This window comes from Maniola jurtina, chromosome 14, assembly GCF_905333055.1.
Source record: "Maniola jurtina chromosome 14, ilManJurt1.1, whole genome shotgun sequence".
Classification (NCBI taxonomy): domain Eukaryota; kingdom Metazoa; phylum Arthropoda; class Insecta; order Lepidoptera; family Nymphalidae; genus Maniola; species Maniola jurtina.
This window is the reverse complement of record NC_060042.1, coordinates 1405001-1428744: the sequence shown is the minus strand read 5'-3', so window position 1 is coordinate 1428744 and position 23744 is coordinate 1405001. Positions and strand designations below refer to the sequence as shown.

The window sequence follows — 23744 nt, the reverse complement described above, 5'->3', positions numbered from 1 at the left end:
AACCTATACTTCCCGTTGACCTAGAATCATGAAATTTGGCAGGTAGTTAGGTCTTATAGCACAAAAGTACTAAAGCCAGAAGAGATCCTGCGACTTTTCAGGATTCACCCGTTTAAACAACTGAGCCACTTATGGAGAGTAATAAATTGTACAGATTATGTAACTTCATATTGTGTATTTTACACATTTACATGAAAGACATAGAATAAAGTTGATTTACAGCTTTTAGCTAACTTTATTTAGTAGAAAGGCAAATAAAAATGAAATGTATACTTTTAAACTTCTTCCAGTAAATCAGCATTAACATGCATACAGATCTAAAATTTAGCGCATAAGACCAACTTACGAAGCCTTCAAATATAACGAAGTAACAACCACACAACAAAATAAACCATAAACATAAACAAAATAAAGTTCATTTTAGATTAAACGAGAACGATATCAGATATGCGAAGCGTTGTTCCCATGAGCTTTTGGATACAAAATAAAGAAAATTTATTACTCGGAACGGATTGGAAAACAGTAACCTCTGGTCTCCTGTGAAAATATTTTTTAAAAGTCCCCTCTTCCATCGATATTTTTTGCCACAAGGTCTCATAAATAAAACATTAAACTTCCTTATTAGGTATTTACTGACGATTTCCCTGGCGAAACGATGTGAATATTTGCCTGACTCCTGATAAGTTCATAACTTGGCTTGTATCTTTTCTCACTTTTTACAAGACTGCCCAAAAAAGGACTATAATGTTTTCAGGGTTCATGTAGGTACTTATGTGACTTTCTTTATTCTACCCTTGAACAGATTTGGATATTGTATGGGATTCTCCTTTGCTTCCAAGTTACCCCGTTTCCATCTAAGACTGCATCATCACTTACCATCAGGTGAGATCGCAGTCAAGTGCTAACTTGTAATCGACTAAAATCATCATCCCGAGTGACACAAATTCAATATCGCAGCTGTATCATGGCACTTTCAAATGTGATTATTTTTATTTTTTAATTCGTTTTTTTGGCAGGGTTTTTGGTTGTGTTATTTTTTTTTTAAATTCCGACGTGTGTTTATGACCACATTTTGTGTTATATTTCGTGCAGGTACAAAGTAAGGTGCAACGCAAACCACCAGAGAAGCGAGGCACAGTGTTTTTCTTGATAACAATTCAAACTAAGCTTTCGGCACTTCGGCATATTTTATCAGCAACGGAAGCCCAAGGTCAAACACGCGCGGCGTGCATCATCCTTGTTTCTTTTCCAGCTGGTCGATTCCGGAAAAGTTTCATTATTACAGTCGCAATTGTTGTGATTCCAGGGTTTCACCATATCCCTAAGGGATATAGTCAAATCCCGGTTTATAGTATTTTCCTGCGACATATTATATAGTGATGGAGTTTATACTTACTAGTGGAATCTGAGGTGGGTGTGATAACAGCGATGACCAGCAGAACGGTGACCATCCACCGTAAGAGTCTTGGTGGCCACTGAAACAATACAGACAGACGTTTTTACTCTCGTTTACACTATTAAAAAACCGGCCAAGTGCAAGTCAGACTCGCGCACTGAGGGTTCCATACTCGGGTATTTTTTCCAACATTTTGCACGATAAATCAAAAACTATTATACATAAAAATAAATAAAAATCTGTTTTAGGTTGTACAGGTAAAGCCCTTTCATATGATACCCACTTGGTATAGTTATCTTATTTTGAAAATTGAAACACATTTTAATTTTTTTTTTAAATGATCAGATCATCTTTTAGATTTATTGCTGATTTCCCCCAAAAAAAAATTTTCTGGAGACCCCTAATTTTTTGGATGTAACATCCGACAGGTCGACTTTTTTGTATAAAATGTAGTCCATTGATTTTGAAAGAGCCACTAGCCTATGTCACCCGGATCATAATAACGATCGATTGACACCTCATTCATCAAAATCGGCTCAGTAGTTTAGCCGTTACACACACATAAATACACACACACATACATAGACTGCTAAAATCACAACCCTTTCTTTTGGCTTTGCCGTAGTCGGATAAAAAATGAGATGGTGTATCTTTTGAAAATCTGATTGATTGAAAAAAAAACTAAAAACATCTACTCCTCACTCTGCTTAGGCAGAAACTGGGCCTTATAAAACCTATACACACTGGAATGAAAATCCTACACCGTTTTTAACCCCCGACCCAAAAGAGGGGTGTTATTAGTTTGACGTGTGTGTCTGTGTAACTGCCTGTGGCATCGTAGCTCCTAAACTAATGAACCGATTTTGATTTAGTTTTTTTTTTTGTTTGAAAGGTGGCTTGATCGAGAGTGTTCTTAGCTATACTGCAAGAAAATCGGTTCAGCCGTTTGAAAGTTATCAACTCTTTTCTAGTTACTGTAACCGTCACTTGTCGGGGGTGTTATAAATTTTTAATTCCATATTACACTTGTTGTAATTCCATATTAGTGGATACGGGACTCTAAAAATACCCCAACTTTGAATTCCTGTTTTCAATTTTACACCACTAGCAGAAAATCGTGTAAGTTAGTTAAAAACAAACTGCAACTGTAAACTGGCGCAAAAAAAAAGAAAAGTGTAAACCAGAACGCACTAACTTTGCCACGAGAAGTTGTCCCACGTTTACCGTTTTCCCGGTTTTTCTAGGCTTTTCCACTTCCGCAAGTCGCTATGTGCGGCCTACGCTTGCCTCAAAGAAGGTTTGAACATACTTTACATGCTTGAAACTTTTGCTGTAACTTCCCTGCATTCAAGGGGTTGTGTACGAGTACCGAGTATGTTTTTTGGGTAGGTAGATATGTTAAAACAGTTTTGAGCACTAAACCCATACTAGGTTGGTATATCTATCACTAATCACACTAATATGTATTATAAAGGCGAAAGTTTGTGTATGTGTGTGTGTGTGTGTGTGTGTGTATGTTTGTTACTCTTTCACGAAAAATAATTACTGAACGGATATGGCTGAAATTCGGAATGGAGATAGATTATACCCTGAATTAACACATAGGCTACTTTTATCCCGGAAAATCAAAGAGTTCCTACGGGATTTTGAAAAATCTAAATCCACGCGGTTGAAGTCGCGGCCGTCAGCTAGTATTTTATAAATGTATACCTAACGTAGGCTACTTTTTGTCCCGGAAAATCAGAGTTTCCAGTTTCCACGGGATTTTAAAACTTAAATTTACGCGAACAAAGTCGTGGAAATCATCCAGTTTATTAAAATAAATTCATTCCTGGATTTTTTGGATAATTTACCAGTGATTTATATAAAGTTTATTACATATATTATAAACTCTTCTAAGTGCATTCAACTGTTTTCCTATATTTCTCATGAAATATAGGTGAAAACAGTCTCTATCTATATTTTTAATGTAGATATAGTAGTTTCTATTAGGTAACTATACTTAATTAATTTATGAAATAAGGTAAGCAAAGTCGGAGTGAGTCCGTTATTAGCAGATAATTTAAAGTAAAAGGTCTAAAATTTCGTACATTATTTTCATACTTCCTTGCACTGAATTAGATAACTAACCAGTTTAAACTGGATTTTTCAGCATTAATCCAGACTCGTAGAACGGAAATGACGTCATAAGAATTCAAAATGGAGTCACTTCAGCGGACTAAGTAGAGTTTTATTATTATTTTATGTTCTCACCGATTTGAATAGCGTGCAGTTTCATAAGAATAGAGTTTATGGGAAAGGATATTACGATAAAAATGTAGCGCAAAAATTTAAAATTTCCCTAGAATTTAGGATTATTAAAAAAGATTTTTTATCCTGAAGACCAACATCTTCGGACTGTGTGTGTTGCCAGTGCTGGCATATGGATTTCCTGCGGATTTCAGATACAACTCATTCAAGCTAAGTTTGCACCTCACGTTGGTTACGTCACACTGACGCTTAGGTACGGTATGCGAACCGTACTGACGCGACAAGACGACCGCGGGGAGGTGGGAGAGGCGCCGCATTCCAGCGAGGTGCAAACTTAGTGTGACCGAGTTATATCACACTTCACACTAATATTATAAAGGCGAAAGTATGTGTGTATGTGTGTGTATGTTTGTTACTCCTTCACGCAAAAACCACTAAACGGATTCGGCTGAAATTTGGAATGGAGATAGATAATATCCTGGATTAGCACATAGGCTTTATCCCGGAAAATCAAAGAGTTCCCACGGGATTTCGAAAAACCTAAATCAACGCGGACGAAGTCGCGGGCGTCAGCTAGTATTTGCTAACTATGGGGCTCATAAGAAAGCTCGGAGTTCCCCACCGGGCGATGGATAGAGCTTAAAATTTCTCTACATATCTCGATATAGCTCAACAGGTTGCAAAGCTGAAGTGGCAATGGGTGAGACACGTGGTTACGAAGACGATGAACCGATAGACCTTGGGGTACAAATTCATCTTGTTTTTTTAACCCCGACCCAAAAAGAGGCGTGTTATAAGTTTGACATGTGTATCTGTGTATCTGTCTGTGGCATCGTAGCTCCTAAACTAATGAACCGATTTTAATTAAGTCTGTTTTTGCTTGAAAGGTGGCTTGATCGAGAGGGTTCTTAGCTATATCCAATCGGATATCGGTTCAACCGTTTGAAAGTTATCAGCTCTTTTCTAGCAACCTTCACTTTACGGGGGTGTTATAAATTTTTAATTTACACTTGTAATCCAACTTGTTTTAATTTAAAGATTCTATAAGATCACAAAAACACACGTCTTTTCCTTTATCCGTACTAAACTTCATGGAGATTGAGGTCAATTATATGTTATGTAAAACTTTAGACCGCTTTCATACTTATCCTGCGTTAATATGAATCGACCCTTAGAACGGCCACTTTCCTAAATGGATCTCATTTAAAATTTATGCTAACGGCACAGTCATGTGTTAGAATTTAGGCCTTTTGTTCTGAGCTAATGCCTACGTACTTAGTGCTTACACCGGCCACCAATTAATCCCTAGCCCTGTGCTTGGATCTAGATTTTATTGTACCGTCAACAAAAAAATGACCTGAAAAAGTGTACATTTTTTCATTCGTTTTCAGCACACGTTGACCACGATTACACGTGATGGGAAGTGATGATGTGACCTAAGATGGGTCGCATTTGCCTAAAAGGTGCCTATTCACTCTTGTTTTAAAGATACCTGGATTATAATTGGTAGGAAACACTGATGTCGGAAAAGTATTCCAAAACCATGTGCCTACCAGGAATATTGGCACAAAGCGTAAAAGTGGGAATCATAGTATTTTGTATAATAATAATTTATTATAATTCACTTAATTTATAGAAAAGATTAGTTTGTCTCGTTTATATTATGTTGTTATTCCCTAAAAATTGGTAATTGATTCTTGGCCTACTCTATATTAACATAAATACATAGTAAAGTATTCGAATTAGGGCTTATTGAATATCAGCTCGACTTTAGAAAATATTATTTTTGGAAAACTAACTTTTTTTGGTTATTTTTATGTTGACAGTACATCGTTAAGTTTTATGATGAAGTAGTAAACGATTAGGGATCAGTACGAACTAAGTATCGACCATTAAAATGTAAATTCAAGTAGCATTTTATGGGCCTACGGAATTAAGGACCCCTCCGTTGTTATATGTTAAGCCTAGGCTTAAAACAATTACCTAAATTATGGAGCTTATACTAATGAATGATTTATTTTCGCTATAAAGTCATAAATAAGAAGATTTAAATACATAGAACCCCAGTAGTAGATACATACTACATACTGCATTTTTTTTTAATGTGAATAAGTACCTGACAGATAGGTATTTTAAGGCGTATGTAGAACTAGCCGATGCCCGCGACTTCGCCCGCGTGGATTTAGTTTTTTCGAAATCCCGTGGGAACTCTTTGATTTTCCGGGATATAAAGTAGCCTATGTGCTAATCCAGGATATTATCTATCTCCATTCCAAATTTCAGCCAAATCCGTCCAGTAGTTTTTGCGTGAAGGAGTAACAAAACTGAAAAACTATCACACTATCACACTAATATTATAAATGTTTGTGTGTATGTGTGTGTGTGTATGTTTGTTACTCTTTCACGCAATAACTACTGAACAGATTTGGCTGAAATTTGGAATGAATGTAGATAATATCCTGGATTAGCACATAGGCTACTTTTTATCCCGGAAAATTAAAGAGTTCTTACGGGATTTCGAAAAACCTAAATCCACGCGGACGAATTCGGGGGCGACAGCTAGTTTCTTATAAAAGGAAAACGTGACTGACTGACTGATAAACGTTTCTGGTTATCTGTGAACGCACAGCTCAAAATATATACTGGACAGATCGGCCTGATATTTGGTCAATTTTAGTCCTTATTGTAAAACTGAACCGTACTTTTTACATGACAGTTGACACATATAGAGTCAAAAAGGCGATTGAGTTCTCATTTTGTATGGACTATAACTCTTTTAAAAGAGAAGATATCCAATGATTCTGTTAGCTTAAGTATTCGGGTAGTGTTTCATTAAGCCGCGCTATGAAAAGGCTTGAGAAATTTTAATCTTAGGAGAAATTATTCACGGACCTTTTGCATTCGCTTTAATTACTTTTTTTGTCCCGCCCGCCCTATTGTGGTAGTGATTTTTAAATTAAAAGTGCCTCGGGCTTGTCCTTATTCCTCTGTGTATTGCTGAAAGAGGTCAACAGATAGCATTTTTAGGGGAGGTTTTTTAGATGTGATGACAAGTGATGATGCAGCCTAAGATGGAGTGCGTTTTGCCTAGAAGATGGCTATTCACTCTTGAATTGAAGGTATTAAAATTGGAGGGGAAAACTGATGCTGGCCATATCCTAGTTGTTCGAATTCAAAAATCAAATCAAGCAAAAAGAGAAAAAAAAAGAAGATAGGAAAAAGAGGAAGCAAATCGCTGCGTACGTATCCATGGAATCTGACTACGTACTGATGCATACTTTAGTGAAGCCTTGCATAATATTATGTTCTGGGGATGGCCACCGAGAGGGTTTTAGTGGGTTGAAATCCCACATAACCCGGTCTCAAAAGAGATTGGGTATCTTAAGAAGATTTCCCCCCTTTAACAAACAAAAAAAAAGAAAAAAGAAAAAAAGATTGTTTGATATACTTAATGAGGTTTCAATTAAGCAGAAATGTTGCATCGATTCTAATGAATATTGAATATTATAATTATGATGTATTCTTTTTTAAGGTCAGTGTTTCTCTGATCATTAGGGACGAGGCTCTTGGAGGTTTCAAGGTCATAAAGATAGAAAAGTTTCTTTTACGTTTATTCTCTTATGGCACAGTTCACGACAGTTAGAAAATTTCTAACAAAACTTTGAAGCATGACGTCACTGGTAGGCATCAAATGTTAGTACATTTTGACGCAGGTAGCCCTAAAGTAGCCCTATATTTCACCATTTAAATTTTAGACCTCAAAACCTCAAATTAATTAATACGACACGCTATTTAAGGATTGAGCTCGACAACGTACCTACTGAAAAAGTTCCTTTTCTCCTTTTGAGGTGCAGAACCTTAAAAACGTCAAAATAGTGAAAATTCAAAAACACGTCATAATAATTAAAAAATGGCGCAAGAACGTGATTTATTGGAATACGACAAGCTATATAAGGATTGAGCTCGACAGACAACGCACTGATCCTATAAAAGTTCCTTTTCTCCTTTTGAGGTGCAGAACCCGAAAAACGTCAAAATTGACAAAATTCAAAAAACACGTCATAATAAGTAAAAATTTCCCAAGAACGTGATTTATTGTGGAACACAGTGGTCCGGCGCTAGTTAACGTTATTGTAGCGCGGCGCAGGCGCAAGGCCAAATGAAAGGAAAAGAGCGGAGCGGACTGCAAAAACTGCACAGACCAACCACAGTTCAGAGAACTTTGTTGTTTTTGAATAGCAATCGTGTGCGACTGAGTTCGTTTTCCTTTAAATCCAATTCAATCCATCAGCATCAGTGGTGTGAACAGGAATTTTGGCCGGGGTAGGTATAAGGCACCAGGCATGCAAAAAAATACGGAAGTCATTCTTCAAATATTGGTGACAAAATATTTTTGGGGTATGCAGTGCTTTTACGCATGTATGGAAGGAACGCCACAAATCAGCACGTATCGTCCTCTACTGGCCTTTTTTCTTTCTTCACTTTCCTCATCCACCCGCTCCCCGTCACCTTCTTCAGGTCATCGGTCCAGCGGGCGAGAAGTCGTCCCACACTGCGCTTGCCGGTACGCGGTCTCCACTCCAGAACACGTCTGCCTCATCGACCAATCGGTTCTGCGACATACATGACCTGCCCATTGCCACTTCAGCTTTCTCCTTTGAGCATCCTTTGAGCTATGTCGGTCGTTTTTGTTCTTCTGCGAATTTCCTTAATTAATCAAATCTGGTATATTCCTTTAAATCAACACCGCACACCACTTTGCCAAATAGTAGTCAAAAACTACGAACAATATTAATCACTACATTTAACTTTCTACATGGACTAGTAACTACATAAGATTAAAACTACGGAACTATTTTCTACGGTTCTATAGTTCTTGGTATTTCGTTCAATTAATACTGAAACAATACTACTAATTGCATCAGATTGTGCGGTGGTTGTACAAGGACGTTTAAGACTATAAGCCCTAAACTATCATTGATTGTGTCGCATACAACTGAGAACTTCTTGTGTAATGGATTTCTAGAACAGGAACATTTATAGGAAGACTAGCTTATTCTAGCTTCGTTCACGTGGACTGTACAAATTTCAGACCTCGATTTTATCCCTTTAGAGGTCGAATTTACAAAAATCCGTTCTTAGTGGATGTCTATGTCATAATAGCTATCTGCATGCCAATTTTCAGCCCGATCCGTCATTGAACTGTGCGTATAAAATGTAAACAAATAAATTATCGCCACTACATCATTTCGTGACAGTCAGAAAGTGTACAATAGTCAAATTGAACAAATGTCTTTGACTTTGACTATATGAGAGAGACCTATGTCCAGCTTTTGACGTGGAAGGAATAAGTCAATAAATAATATTCAACGCTCTGGGGTGCCCTACTCTGCGTCTGCGCATGATATAAGGTCACTAACTACCGATAGGTTAAACCTTTGAGATTGTTCCACCGCTGGACACATGGTAAATAAATTAACTATTTGTTACATTGCCTTCAATAAATACAACAAAGCAGGTATTTATTACACAATACTTTACTACTTTGCGGAGGTACTGTTAGTTGTTACTTTGCGGAAGTCCATGATATGCAAAGAATCAAAAGCTTAATTTGCTATAATCCGCTAAAAAGGCAAATCTGTATAGCCCTCCCACTACTAAGCATGCAAGAAAAGCCAGCCACCAAGCAAGCTCCAAATTCCACCACGCAACACCACACAAATCCACCAGAACACACTCGACGCACGTTTCGCTCCGACACCGGAGCATCATCAGGAGATTGCAAACTTTAATAGCAAACCAAGAAATCCTCAGTATAGGGAAGTACCCTATAGGTTTTCTTGACAGACGGACAGAGGGACAGACAAACAACGAAGTGATCCTATAAGGGTTCCTTTTGTGAGTTTATTTTGAACTAGCTGATGCCCGCAGCTTCGCCCGCGTGGATTGGTCAGATCCCCTGCAGCATCAGGATTGAGGAGTTGGACTCCAATTTTTTTATGAAACAATGTCGCAAAGTTCCTCTATCGATTAAAAAAGAAACGACGCAAATCGGTTCAGAAATCTCGGAGATTTCGGTGTACATAGGTAGAAAAACACAACTCCCTTTTGATAGTCGGTTAAAAAAGTAGCCTATGTTACTCCCTGGTCAATTCTCTACTTGTCTGTGAAAATCCCGTCAAAATCGGTTCAGCCGTTCCCAAGATTAGCCTTTTCAAACAGACAGACAGACAGACAGACAGACAAAAATTTTAAAAACGTGTGATTCAGTTATAGTATCGTTCAAATAACCATATGACCTTAATATGCGGTAGTTATTTCGAAATTACAGACAGACACTCCAATTTTATTTATTAGTATAGATAAATAACCGAAATATTAGGAAACTGTTACATTTTAACTTGTTGCTCAGATGGGCATATCATGCAGCGCGTGTGATCAAATTATTTGATGTGTCACGCTCTGACACCAAATGATGATAAATCACAGAATGAACTCAGGATAATATCCCGATCCGTCTGAAAATAATAATGCTATCGTTAAAATAATATCATTTCTCTTTATGGACCTACCTGACTTCTGAGTGATAGGTACCGTGATTTATGAAAGGCTCATTTTTAACCCCCGACCCAAAAAGTTTGACGTGTGAATCTGTGTATTTGTCTGTGGCATCGTAGCTCCTAAACTAATGAACCGATTTTAATTTAGTTTTTTGTTTGAAAGGTGGCTTGATCGAGAGCTTTCTCCATAAAAATAATCCAAGAAAATCGGTTCAGCCGTTTGAAAGTTATCAGCTCTTTTCTAATTACCTTCACTTGTCGGGGGTGTTATAAATTTTTAATTTACACTTGTCACTGTGATAGGGCCTTGGACTGTTGTAATAAAACGATTTACATGACGTACTTGCGCCGAGAGAAACCGCGGGCTGTCACTAGTAGAAAATAAATTCAAAAGTATCTTTTTCCAAAAATCAAGAACTCTTTTACTGGGCAAAATAAATCTTGCAAAACTCACAAAGAGTTGGCATCTCATTAAATTTTCATCTGGAGAGAGTTGCATGCTGGATGCAGTCAAAGCGCAGAAACAACATTAGGTTACCGTATAAATATCCAATGAGGCACCTTTTTTGTGCAGCTTGACCTAAAATCGGAACGAGGGATGTGACGCATAAAAGTTACTTGTAGAATTGTATCGATAAAATTTTGAATTAGTTAATTCTTTCTTTACAACAGAGCTGGTGCGGCGTGTAAAGCGGCTGAAAAAGCTAAAGTTTGCAAATACAGGGGTCTAGGCTCCGAATATGGTTTTGTCCCATTCGGTGTCGAGACCCTTGGTCCTTGGGCTCCTAGAGCTATAAGGTTTTTAAGGGAAATATCAAAAAGGTTAGTCGACATCACAGGAGACCGAAGAGCTGGCACCTACCTCCGACAAAGAAGTCTAGCCATTCAAAGGGGGAACGCCACCAGTATCTTCAGAACCTTGCCTAAAGGGACTTCTTTTAATAATTTATTTTAGTTATTTATTATATTATATTTTTTAAGGTTTTTAGTTTTAGGTTCTTTGTTTCGGGATTAGGACGAGATTGTTAAAAATTAAAGGTTATCATTAAAATTTTAAAAAATCTCGATTTTCTTGAGATTTTTTAAATATTTTTTCATAAAACATGGTACAAATTAATATTTGAAGTAAAATTACAAGAAGTACCATAAAATTTGATGAAGCCTGTATGCGTAAAACTTAAACTATGCAGTTACAGCTCACCTTGGTTACTTCTTCATTTAGTCATAAAAGTGATACTTTGTTAACTGGTTTGTTGTATATGCTTTTAATATAAACAACCAGTGAACAGTTTGATAGAGGTGCTAAATGCTATAAAATACAATTGAACTTGATTATAAATAATCAAATGAGTTTTGACCATGTATTGGTCTTGTTTGGCAAGTTTTTTAGTTATTTTTATATCAGTCACTTAAATTATAGGTTCGATGAACGTCTGCAACTTGTTTGTGATTTAAAAAAGTGTTCTTTCATTTATTTTTTGTCTGCAAATCATCAGACACATCGACAAAATTATTCTTGAAGCAATATTTTGCGTTTATTAATAAAAGGGCATCAATTATTATTATGTACATCGAATTTCCTGATGATTTCGTCAGCAAGTGCAATTTTTAAAAATATAATCTTGTATTTTTAGCTGCAAGATTATTGACAATGGTTATTGATTAGGCTTTCAACTTAATACAAATACTAATCCATGAATATAATTAGTAAATTAAAAATATTGAAAAACCTATGTTTCTTGTAATGTTTAGTTAAAATACGCCCTATCATGTCATAAATTATCATGGCAATTTTATTGCGTATGAAACCATAAAAAACGCGTTTGTTAACGATATCTCGATAAAAAATCGTATCAATCAGCCAAAGTTTTTATTAACACGAATACTGTGTTCGCCTGTTAAATATCATTTACGTCGAATCCAAGGTTCCTAACATTTTACAAAAAGGTCACGATGTTTTTTAGTGTATACATACTATGATATACTATGTCGATTATATTTATTAAATAGATGTTACGTAAGTTTCCCGTTTTATATAATATATATTGTATAATGCTCATCAAAATACCCGATTAGTTCTATATTTATTTTCTAACTCGCAAAACTAGATGTTCGAAGTAGAAACTCGTATTCAATAGTAGTTTATGTATGAATATTATATACTATATCGTATATACATATTACTTAATTTTAATCCATACAATTTCTGTGTAATATAATAAAATTGTTCTACCGAAATAAACATTTTTGACTTTTTTTTAAATTTTGAATACTATTACTTTATTATATTGTAAATGAGAAAGTGTGTCTGTCTGTTTGTTAACTTTTCACGGCTCAAAACCTAGTATAAAGCTAGCTTACATCCCGAGGACGAACATAAGCTGTTCTTATCTCGGAAAATCAAAGAATTCCCATGGGATTCTTATAGGCCCATCCGTTTGACCGATTTATATTATGAAACTTGGTACAGAGGTAACTCGTGTCCAAGAAATTGACATAGGTGACTTTTTACCTTTCTATCTCGGAAAATTAAAGAGTTCCCACCGGAATTTTGAAAGATCTAAATCCACGCGGGTGAAGTCGCAGACATCACCTAGTTTAATATAATATGAAGCTCAATATTAGGTACTAATTTTAATTTATTTTTTATTTTTTATTAATATGGACAATCAACGGGCACAACAATAAATTTAAGCTACACAAAAATTATGAAATATATACTACTTTAAAAATATCGATATTTTTAGAAGCAAAGGTTGTGTCCTTCACTATTTCATGTCACGTTAGCCAAATGGCACTGCAGAATGCGGCCATATCGAGATAATTTGGAATTAGCACAGTTCAACCAGTATAAAATATGCATAGATCATAATGGACTTATTTCAGGTCAAATGCGAAATTACGAAGTGTACTTTGTTGGAGGGGTCTCTCCGTCACTTGCTTCATACAAACGTAGTTCCAATTTCATTTGTATATTAAGCAACCAAAGTCTATGAAATTTTGCAGACCTATTCTAAAAACTAATATCTATGTCTGTGGTTTTCCAGATTTCTGTTAAAATATTCGGTTTCAAAGTTACGCGGTCTTAAAAATGCACATACGATACATACAATCTTTGAGCCCCTGTAATTTCAAAATTACATATTTTTAGAAAAATCTAAAACACCACAGACACAGATATTAGTTTAATATTCAAATGAAATTGGAACTACGATTGTATGAAGCGAGTGACGGAGAGAGCCCTGTTAAAACTTGGGAATTGGGTGAGCTAGGGTTGTGATAAAGTTTTGATGGGTATTTTAATATTTTATACCACGTACTCTTAGATTATTTCGGTATTTTGCATGATTTGAATATTAAGTTATAATGTCTCGTGATAAGTAAAAAACAAAGTTTATAATTTATCACAATTATCTGCTTTTTAGCACCTTGATAAAAAAAACAGCCTTGAAAAAGCTGTTCAGTTTAGCAAACATCTTCGGCGAAAATCGCGCCTAAGGAAGTTATCGTTCAAAAAGTCATATTTCACAATAAGTAATTCTATTTGTATGAGTAAGTAGGTACCTATCTTCTTACTCTATATTTTTTACCCCCGACCCAAAAAGAGGGGTGTTATAAGTTTGACGTGTGTATCTGTGTATCTGTCTGTGGCATCGTAGCGCCTAAACGAATGAACCGATTTTAATGTAGTTTTTTTTGGTTTGAAAGGTGGCTTGATCGAGAGTGTTCTCAGCTATCATCCAAGAAAATCGGTTCAGCCGTTTGAAAGTTATCAGCTTTTTTTCTAGTTACTGTAACCTTCACTTGTCGGGGGTGTTATAAATTTTTAATTTACACTTGTATCTTAGAATCTTAGATACTAATGACACAGCTAATGATTCTACTTATAACATTTATTAAATGTACATTTTTCCTATCATTATCATAATCATCATCAACTGACAGACGTTCACGGCTGGGCATAGAAACTTCCACACGCCACGGTCTTGCGCCGCCTGAATCCAGCGGCTCCTTACGACTCCTTACGAGGGCTGTCTCCGTCACTCGTTTCATACAAACGTAGTTCCAATTTCATTCGAATATTAAGCAACCAAAGTCCATGAAATTTTGCAGACATATTCTAGAAACTAATATCTATGTCTGTGGTTTTCCAGATTTCTGTTAAAATATTCGGTTTCAAAGTTACGCGGTCTTAAAAATTTACATACAAATCTTTGAACCCCTGTAATTTTAAAACTACATATTTTTAGAAAAATCTAAAACACCACAGACACAGATATTAGTTTCTAGAATATGTCTGCAAAATTTCATGGACTTTGGTTGCTTAATATTCAAATGAAATTGGAACTACGATTGTATGAAACGAGTGGAAACGAGTGACGGAGAGAGCCCTGTTAATGTCGTCTATCCACATAGTTGAACCTATCAATTAGATTAATCGTATCCCTACGAATAATTTAATAGATACAAATAATATTATTTCTAATAGGAAATAATAAAAGGGCCTGACGTAATAAGCTCTATTGGACCTTTAATAATAACATCATAACGATATTTCATAATATTTCGGTAAAGCAATTTTCTGAAAGGATTGTATTAAGCACCTACTATTTCTCGTTATAAGTGAATTAGATTCGTGATAAGACCCGAAATAGGGATGTGAGTGTATCAAATAAGATCGATATTGATAACTATAATACCACAGTTTAACGATTAAAACTGTGCTATTACTATGTTAAATCACACTATAATATTATAAAGGTGAAAGTTTGTATGTGTGTGTGTGTGTGTATGTTTGTTACTCCTTCACGCAAAAACTACTGGACGGATTTGGCTGAAATTTGGAATGGAGATAAATAATATCCAGGATTAGCACATAGGCTACTTTTTATCCCGGAAAATCAAAGAGTTCCCACGGGATTTCAAAAAACCTACATCCACGCGGACGAAGTCGCGGGCATCATCTAGTACTATAAATAATTATAATAGTTTAGCTAAATAATAACAGTCACAGCACTAAATTTATCGTGAAAAAAATATTCCGTGTTATTTTTAAAAGAGTAGAAATTGGAGCCTATTGAATTATTCTTCACTAGCTGATACCCGCGACTTCGTTCGCGTGGATGTAGGGTTTTTAAAATTCCCGTGGGAACTCTTTGGGAAAAAGTAGCCTATGTGCTAATCCAGGGTATAATCTATCTCCATTCCGAATTTCAGGCAAATCCGTCCAGTAGTTTTTGCGTGAAGGAGTAACAAACATACACACACACACACACACACACACACACACACACATACAAACTTTCGCCTTTATAATATTAGTGTGATTTATCTTTATCGAAAGCGGGGTAGTAAAGTTGAAGTCTTACTTATAACCGAAACAAGATAATATAGCCTATGTGACCCGGACCTTTACGACGAATCGATTGACACCTCATTCATCAAAATCGGCCCAGTAGTTTAGGCGCTACGGTGGAACACACAGAATCTGGATACAAACATACACACCCACATACATACATACATAGACTGCTAAAATCACAACCCTTCCTTTTGGCTTTGCCGCAGTCGGGTAAAAATAGGGTTGTCTAACTTATTGTTTTAAAAATAAAATGATAAAAATTGTTTCTGGCATGCCAATTTTATAAGCTCTTTACTACGTCATGTCGATATCGTATAGTTTATGCTATGAATAATTTATTGACAAGTGTAAATTAAAAATTTTCAACACCCCCGACAAATCATTTTCAAACAAATAATTATGTATATCTAGGCAACGTCGACCATCTTGACAGCTTGACATTTGTCAATTGACACTTGAATATTATGAACCTAACGGTTATCTAACCTTCTTTTCTACAAGAAAACTAGAAAAGAGCTGATAACTCTTAAACGGCTGAATCGATTTTTTTAGATTATAGCTAAGAACACTCTCGATCAAAGCCACCTTTCAAACAAAAAAACTAAATTAAAATCGGTTCATTCGTTTAGGCGCTATGATGCCACAGACAGATACACAGATACACAGATACACAGCTACACAGACACACAGATACACAGATACACACGTCAAACTTATAACACCCCTCTTTTTGGGTCGGGGGTTAAAAATTGATCACGTTTGACAACGATATCAACTGTTACGCCTAAGCTACACGCACCATTTTTTTGTTCAGGGGATGAAAAAATCCCTACAGACGTCTGCCTGCTGGCAGGGTGTGTCCGACTCGCAGGGACTAAGTAACCTCCCCATGTCGTCCAAAGTGAGCACGGAACTGCGTGGCATTACTTCGTGCTGACCTCCTAAATCTCTATCTTCTTCATTTCTTCTTTTTCTTTCTCTACACGCTCCGTCTTGCCTAGTTAAACTGCACAAACGACCGAGAATTGCGCAGTCTAATCTTTTCTTACGCGTTTCTCCATACAAACGTATTATTCTATTATTTGTAGTATAGTATAGCGGTAGATCTAAAACTAAGCCAGATATCGATTTATCTCGCCATTATCTATGCCCTGAAATAATAAATTTCATATATTTATTTTGAAATTTATGACCCTTGAAATATCATTTCAGGGCTAATTTTGAGGCAACTTCGCACGCAAATAAACTATAATATTATACCGAATGAGTTTTGCACTAAATGAAGGTCACATCCCTATAAAACGTAATATCGTTTAAACAAGGTCTGAGAGTCCCTTTATTATTTAAAGTTGTGAAAATGTTCTCATCGGGAAGTTAATATTGAATTAATTTCACACACGCCAGGGTCGAGCGTTAGTGCAAAGTTTATTTAGGGTCGTGGGTACAATAATTACTGTAAGTTGGCGATTAGCTTTCTCGGAAATGAAAAGCCTGTTAGAAATTTATTACGGCCATTATTTACGCCATAATTATTATGGTGGACGTAGCTTTTATGGCTAAAATGATTGCGCTTGCTAAACTACGTTGACTCGGGGCCGATTTTCCAATCGACAAATAACTGTTATCTGAGGAATTTCGACGTTGTGACAGATTTCCTATACACGAACTGTCAATACCTAAAATTAATTCTTCAATCCTCAGGTACAAGTTATTTGACGATTGAAAAATCGGCCCTTAAACAAATAAATAAATGAAAGGTGCTGTTTATTTTATTATATTGCACATGTACATATATACATAAATATGAGAAAGTTGTACATAGAACAACTTGAGTATTCCTTTTAAATGTTTAGAGGCGGTCTAACCGCTAAAGCAATCTCTCCTAGACAACCTTTGGTGAGAGTACCTAGTCGTTAAGTTCATTTTCAATTATATCCGGCTTTTAAAAAGGAGGTTTTATCCTACGTTGTATGTACCTATATAGGTATACCGATTTTTCCGATTTTTCTGGATCGATTGACAAAATTATTTTTAATCAATAAAGAAAGTTTGCGAGATGGTCCCATAAAATTACTTGCATACTTAAAACTCCAGGTCCTGTACAAAACTGGCGGACCTTTGAATAGAGGTCCGAAGCCTTAAACACTAGGCTATCATCGCTCTTGTGTTAGGCTTTGCTATGGTAAAATAACGCTCAAAAAGATTAACATCTAGTAATACGCATTAGAAATATTTGCTTAGAAATTGACAAGTACTACAGTTGTAGTAATCAGAGCGCAACGGATGCCGACACGCAGCCGTGGCGTGGTACAAGATACCAAACCACAACAAACTTCACTTAAACTGTCGATAATCATATAATTTTCCTAGGTCCTAGCTGTCGTGGTCGCCCTTAACGTACTATAGGCCATCCAAATAAATGAAATAATTAAATCAAAATAAGACTAATTGAATCATGGTTTGAAAAAGTCGTATAAATTAATTAACTTTGAGAATTTTAAGTTGCGAAAATCTATCAATTCGTAAAGACGGTTATATAATGGGTATAATTTGACAACTTTCAAATTAAAATACAGATTTATGGTAGGAAAAGTGGTATAAATCTAAATATATATAACTCAAAATTATAAAGGGAAGGATTTTCAAAAATTCTACTTTATTATTCGGTACATCCATATTTCCGACTTGAAAATGGGTAAAAGAACCTTGGATCTGGATGTAAACTGAATACCCAAGGTTCTAAGTTTGTGTAACTAAAATTTTTACGAAATCATTTGTGTGCTAAGAAGCTGCATTTACCATACGTTTAGAAATGCGGCGTGAAATCATCGCGGTGGACTATTTAACACTCCACTTAATTTGTATCATGTCTGTTACATTTTTAGATTTTCACCCGCGATATGTGAATGTAGAAACAATTATGTTTGTGAAATGAAAGTAAATAAATGTATGGAATATATAATAATTTAACTGTATTATAGAAGCAGGCGTTATTTTGCGGAAGTCCATGATATACAAGGATGATATAAAAGCTTAATTTGCTATAATCCGCCAAACCAACGAAATCTGTATGGTACGCAGCACCACTCAAATTCCAACACCACTCAAATTGGTCAAAACAACTTGAAAGGGTCCAGTTTAAGAAATTACCTCTAGTATCGATTAATTCGTGAGTTGTAGTCGATACTAGAGCTAATTTCTTAAACTGAACCCTTTCAAGTAAAGATTTTTATATAAACCTATGAAGATGATACTGCCATTGGCGCAATTGAGTACCATGCATGAGCCTACTTTGTCGTATAAGTTTACAAATTGCAAAAAACCAAGTAAAATTTGAATTTCGCGGGCAGACCTGTCGCATCCACCTTAAGGTTTAGAATTTTAATGGTGACTGGCAGGGGGTTGCCACGATACGCGTCTGGCAATGCATGACGTAATTTCTAATACTATTCCCAAGAAAATATGAAAAATTACTTTATACTTTGACATAAGATTTTTACGCCTTTATTTCCTGTATCTACCACAGCCACCATGATCCAAAGTTCATAATCGTTGATTGTTCTTCTTTATTCCAGCTTTCAGATAAACTTTCAGCTTTTATAAAAGAACGAAGGTCCGGCACGCGCAGGCTCTTACTCCAGAAGAATAACAAATCCGAAAAGTTTTTAAAAGCTATCGTTTGAAAACCTCGTAGACGCTACATCTGTGGTCGTTACAGATATCGCCAACTAGGGCGTTGTTACGTAAATCGCTCCCACAACTGTCATGGAACTTCAGAATGCTATCACGAGATTGTAAAACGATTACGATCTGTATTTTATCTGCTATGGGTTCCATGACCATAAGATGGAACCCATGACCTAAGTTATGGGTTCCCATTAACTATTTATAATATAAGTACTTACAACTAAATAAGAATATGTGCATTGTGGTAGGTACTATCCAACACACCCGTCTCTCCTCTCACCAAGGGTCCGCCTGGTGGAGATTGCTTTAAGCAATAAGAGCGACTTTGCATACCATTTTTTTTTAAATTATAGTTTCTCTGTGTTTTTTTCTTGCATATGAATGTATTGCATGTGTGCATATTGCATGATTTTCTATGTATCTATCTTAATTTATTTAAAAAAATATGCTGAGTTAATAAAATGTATCATCCTTTTAGAAGATTCTTCAAAATAATTTTTTTGAAAACTTTTTAAGGGTCGATTTTTCAATCGTCAAATAACTTTTACCTGAGGAATAAAGACGCACTTATTGACACATTTCCCATACAAATAACTGTCAAATCTTCGAATTTATTCATAAGATAAAAGTTATTTGACGATTGAAAATTCGGCCCTAAATCACTTGTATACATACGAATGATAAAGGATAAGGCTTTCAGGGAATCAGGCATTAAAATCCAATATGCATCCACTATAAACGAATTCCCAATAAGAACGAATGCAATACCAGAACACGAGTAGGTACATATTGCTCGCAGCTGAAGCTAGCTGAGACCAATTTCCAGTACTTCACACTATATTTCAACCTTTAGGGACTGTAAGATGCAGATGCTCTTAAATTCTCCCAACACGTCCCACTCATAAATCAGAGAGCTCGTTACACAGCTAATGCAAATTTTGTTGCTATTTTAAGGACACCACGTTTAACGTTATTTCTAGGACATTCTTCATCATCTTCGCCAATCGATAGACGTCCACGGCTTGACATAGGTCTCTTGAAGGGACTTCCATACGCTGTGGTCTTGCACCACCTAGACCCAGCGGCTCCCTACGACTCACTTGAATTCGTCTGTCCAGCTATACTCTATCCTCGGAGAGAAGTAAGTATAGGGCTCTCTCTGTTTAGTAATCTCATACAAATGACAAAGACAAAAAATACAGTGGGCCTTAACCATTTTGAGTGGCCAACAAATCACAAACGAAGCTATGTTTTCCGTACTTCTCTATTAGAGAACTCTCTGTATCGAAAATTATTCGAAATTCAATTACATAAGATATTTATTATGCAGTTATAAAAGTTCATGCACTTTTATAGCTAAAATACTTACCTAAATACGTATTAGTAAATTTGCAAATGTCACCAATTTTAAAACACCGATTTTTACTGTTTGATATGTTATAAACTCCAATTTTTCTCTCATAAGTATAGAGTGAAAACCGTCTTTCAAAAGTTAGAAGACTAATAAATAATTTATATTATAAACAATTTAAAATAACGGTCACTCTTATTTTCATTTTGTTATACAGGACTGATCCCAGTAAAATAGACATAAGGGCAACTCTACCCCATTTTAAACACGTTTCATGTTTGGTGAAAATCGAATTTCTCGAAGCATAATAAATAAACCCCTATTGTTGTTGGGATATTTGAGTTCATTTTCAAATAATATGTCGTAAAATCGCTCGAATTGCTTTTTTATGGTAGGATCGAGTTCATACGGATTTAATTTTACAATATACTTACTCAAAAATATATAAAATGGTGACTGACTGACTGATTGATCTAACAACGTACGCATCGGATCGCGCTGTTTGACAAGCAGATAGCTATAATGGCGTAGACATCCGGAATAGGAAAAATCCCAGTAAAATGGAAATAAGGGCCACTCCACCCCATTTTAAACACGCTTTATGTTTGGTGAAAATCGAATTTCTCGAAGCATAATAAATAAGCCCGTATTGTTGTTGGGATATTTGAGTTCATTTTGAAAGAATACGTCGTAAAATCGCTCGAATTGCTTTTTTATGGTAGGATCGAGTTCATACGGATTTAATTTTACAATATACTTACTCAAAAATATATAAAATGGTGACTGACTGACTGATTGATCTAACAACGTACGCATCGGATCGCGCTGTTTGACAAGCAGATAGCTATAATGGCGTAGACATCCGGAATAGGAAAAATCCCAGTAAAATGGAAATAAGGGCCACTCCACCCCATTTTAAACACGCTTTATGTTTGGTGAAAATCGAATTTCTCGAAGCATAATAAATAAACCCCTATTGTTGTTAGGATATTTGAGTTCATTTTCAAATAATATGTCGTAAAATCGTTCGAATTGCTTTTTTATGGTAGGATCGAGTTCATACGCATTTAATTTTACAATATACTTACTAAAATATATAAAAAGGTGACTGACTGACTGAGATCTAACAACGTACTGGATAGACCGGGCTGTTTTACATGCAGATAGCTATAATGACGTAGACATCCGGAATAGGAAAAATCTCAGTAAAATGGAAATAAGGGCCACTCCACCCCATTTTAAACACGCTTTATGTTTGGTGAAAATCGAATTTCTCGAAGCATAATAAATAAGCCCGTATTGTTGTTGGGATATTTGAGTTCATTTTGAAAGAATACGTCGTAAAATCTCTCGAATAGCCTTTTTATGGTGGGATCGAGTTCAAATGGATTTAATTTTACAATTATTTTGATTAAGTAAATGTTTTTAGCTTGGTTTTATGAGTCTTCCATAAAAATGAAAATCGGATGCTGCATTAATGGTAGTGGTGGTTGATCTGAATCGTCAAAAATCTTCTTTAAGAAGAGAAGGGTTTGGCCGTAGTCTACCACGCTGGCCAAGTGCGGATTGACTGACTGCATACACCTTTGAGAACATTATGAAGCACTCACAGGCAAGCTAATTTCCTCACGATGCTTTTTTACCCGACTGCGGCAAAGCCAAAAGGAAGGGTTATGATTTTGGCAGTCTACATATGTATGTATGTGGGTATCTATGTGGGTATGTATGTTTTTCATTTACTTACCTAATTGTTTAAAAATACTTTAGTCCTATTTGCCCTATCCTTTTTTTCATCAATTTCTACTGTTATATTATTTTCAATATTACCAACACTTCGTAAAAATTGTTCCAATGGTTTATTATGCCATCACTCATTAACTTTATAAACTCACGCGCAAGTAATTATGTCATTCGAGTATTGCCCAAATCCAGAGTACTGGTTGTACTGTTATCCAACCGGTCGACCGACCTGTCCGTTGACGGGTTTATCTTTTCATTCGAAAGTAAAAGTTCTTACAGGTTCTATTTAATTACGTAATTGTGTCATGTACTAGTATTGTGAGAATTGAGAGCAATGCATTATGTTATTTTGACCACTAGGTCTCTGGTCTCCTATTCGGAGAGTCCAGAGTTCAATTTCAAGCACGCACCTTCAACATTTCGGAGTTAAGTTTTTAATGATGGAGGAAAACATAGAAATGAATCCTGCATGGCTCAGAGTTCTCCATAATGTTCTAATTTAAGGTGTTGAATTCTGCCAATCTGTATTTGACCAGTGGACTATATTCTAACTAAACCCTTCTTATTCTGGGAGGAGGTCAGAAATTCAGGAATTTCAGAAATTAACACCGCTGAAGGGAGTTGATTCTATAGTTTGCATGTGCGTGGAAAAAAGGATCTGGCACAATGGGCGGTCGAAGTGCACCAGGCACCCAGGTGGTGAGGGTGAAATTGCTTACGGTGGCGTGCGGTTGAATAACTTCGAGAGATTGCTTTAGCTTTCTATTTCATTTATAGCCCAATAAAGACGGAAGAAAGTACCTACCAACTAATTGCTTTGTTAATTATATCGGTGTAATTATAAAAATGAAATCACCTATAAAAAGAAAATCTCTATAATGTTATTGCTATGATATTCCGCCAGTTATCTTAAAAGTTCGCAGTATGTAGGTAGCCCTTCTGACGCAAGACTCAAGAGTCGAGGTAAATGTCAATAAAATCAGTCGACTGGTCGTCAAACCAGTTTGAGATTGTTTAATGATCGTTTACCGACCGCTCACTTTAATCTTCACCAACTTTGCTTGGTAAGACGACATTTTTTAGGGTTCTGTACCTCAAAAGAAAAAACGGAACCCTTATAGGATCACTTTGTTGTGTAGTTTATAAATATACAAAATGTTAAAATTAATACAGGTCAAAATTTTGAACCAAGTAATATAAAAGAAATTAAACGTATGAAGATTAATTAAAAAGGGTTTCATCGTGCTACGTAAACAAAATTGAATTACATTTACCTTACAATAAAAATAAATAAAAAACCCATGCAAGCTCAGACCTTGATCGCTTTTATTTTCGGGTAAATGTAAGGGAATAAATTATTTTCTGCCCGTATTTAATATTCCGGCCTTCGCATGCCCA

At 35.8% G+C, this 23744-nt stretch overlaps 1 protein-coding gene and 1 long non-coding RNA gene across 2 annotated transcripts in view; one reads left to right on the top strand and one right to left on the bottom strand.

Moving 5' to 3' along the window:
* LOC123871604 (probable chitinase 10) overlaps window positions 1-23744 on the bottom strand; it is a 107937-nt gene that overhangs the window by 53243 nt on the left and 30950 nt on the right. Inside the window, exon 2 of the mRNA XM_045915496.1 lies at window positions 1397-1475. Within this exon, the coding sequence (XP_045771452.1) occupies window positions 1397-1475 (79 nt within the window). The remainder of the gene's footprint in view (window positions 1-1396; window positions 1476-23744) is intronic.
* On the top strand, window positions 198-20445 carry LOC123871641. Its single transcript, XR_006797305.1, has 3 exons — window positions 198-210; window positions 3436-3438; window positions 20374-20445. It is a non-coding gene; the product is annotated as an uncharacterized LOC123871641 (long non-coding RNA).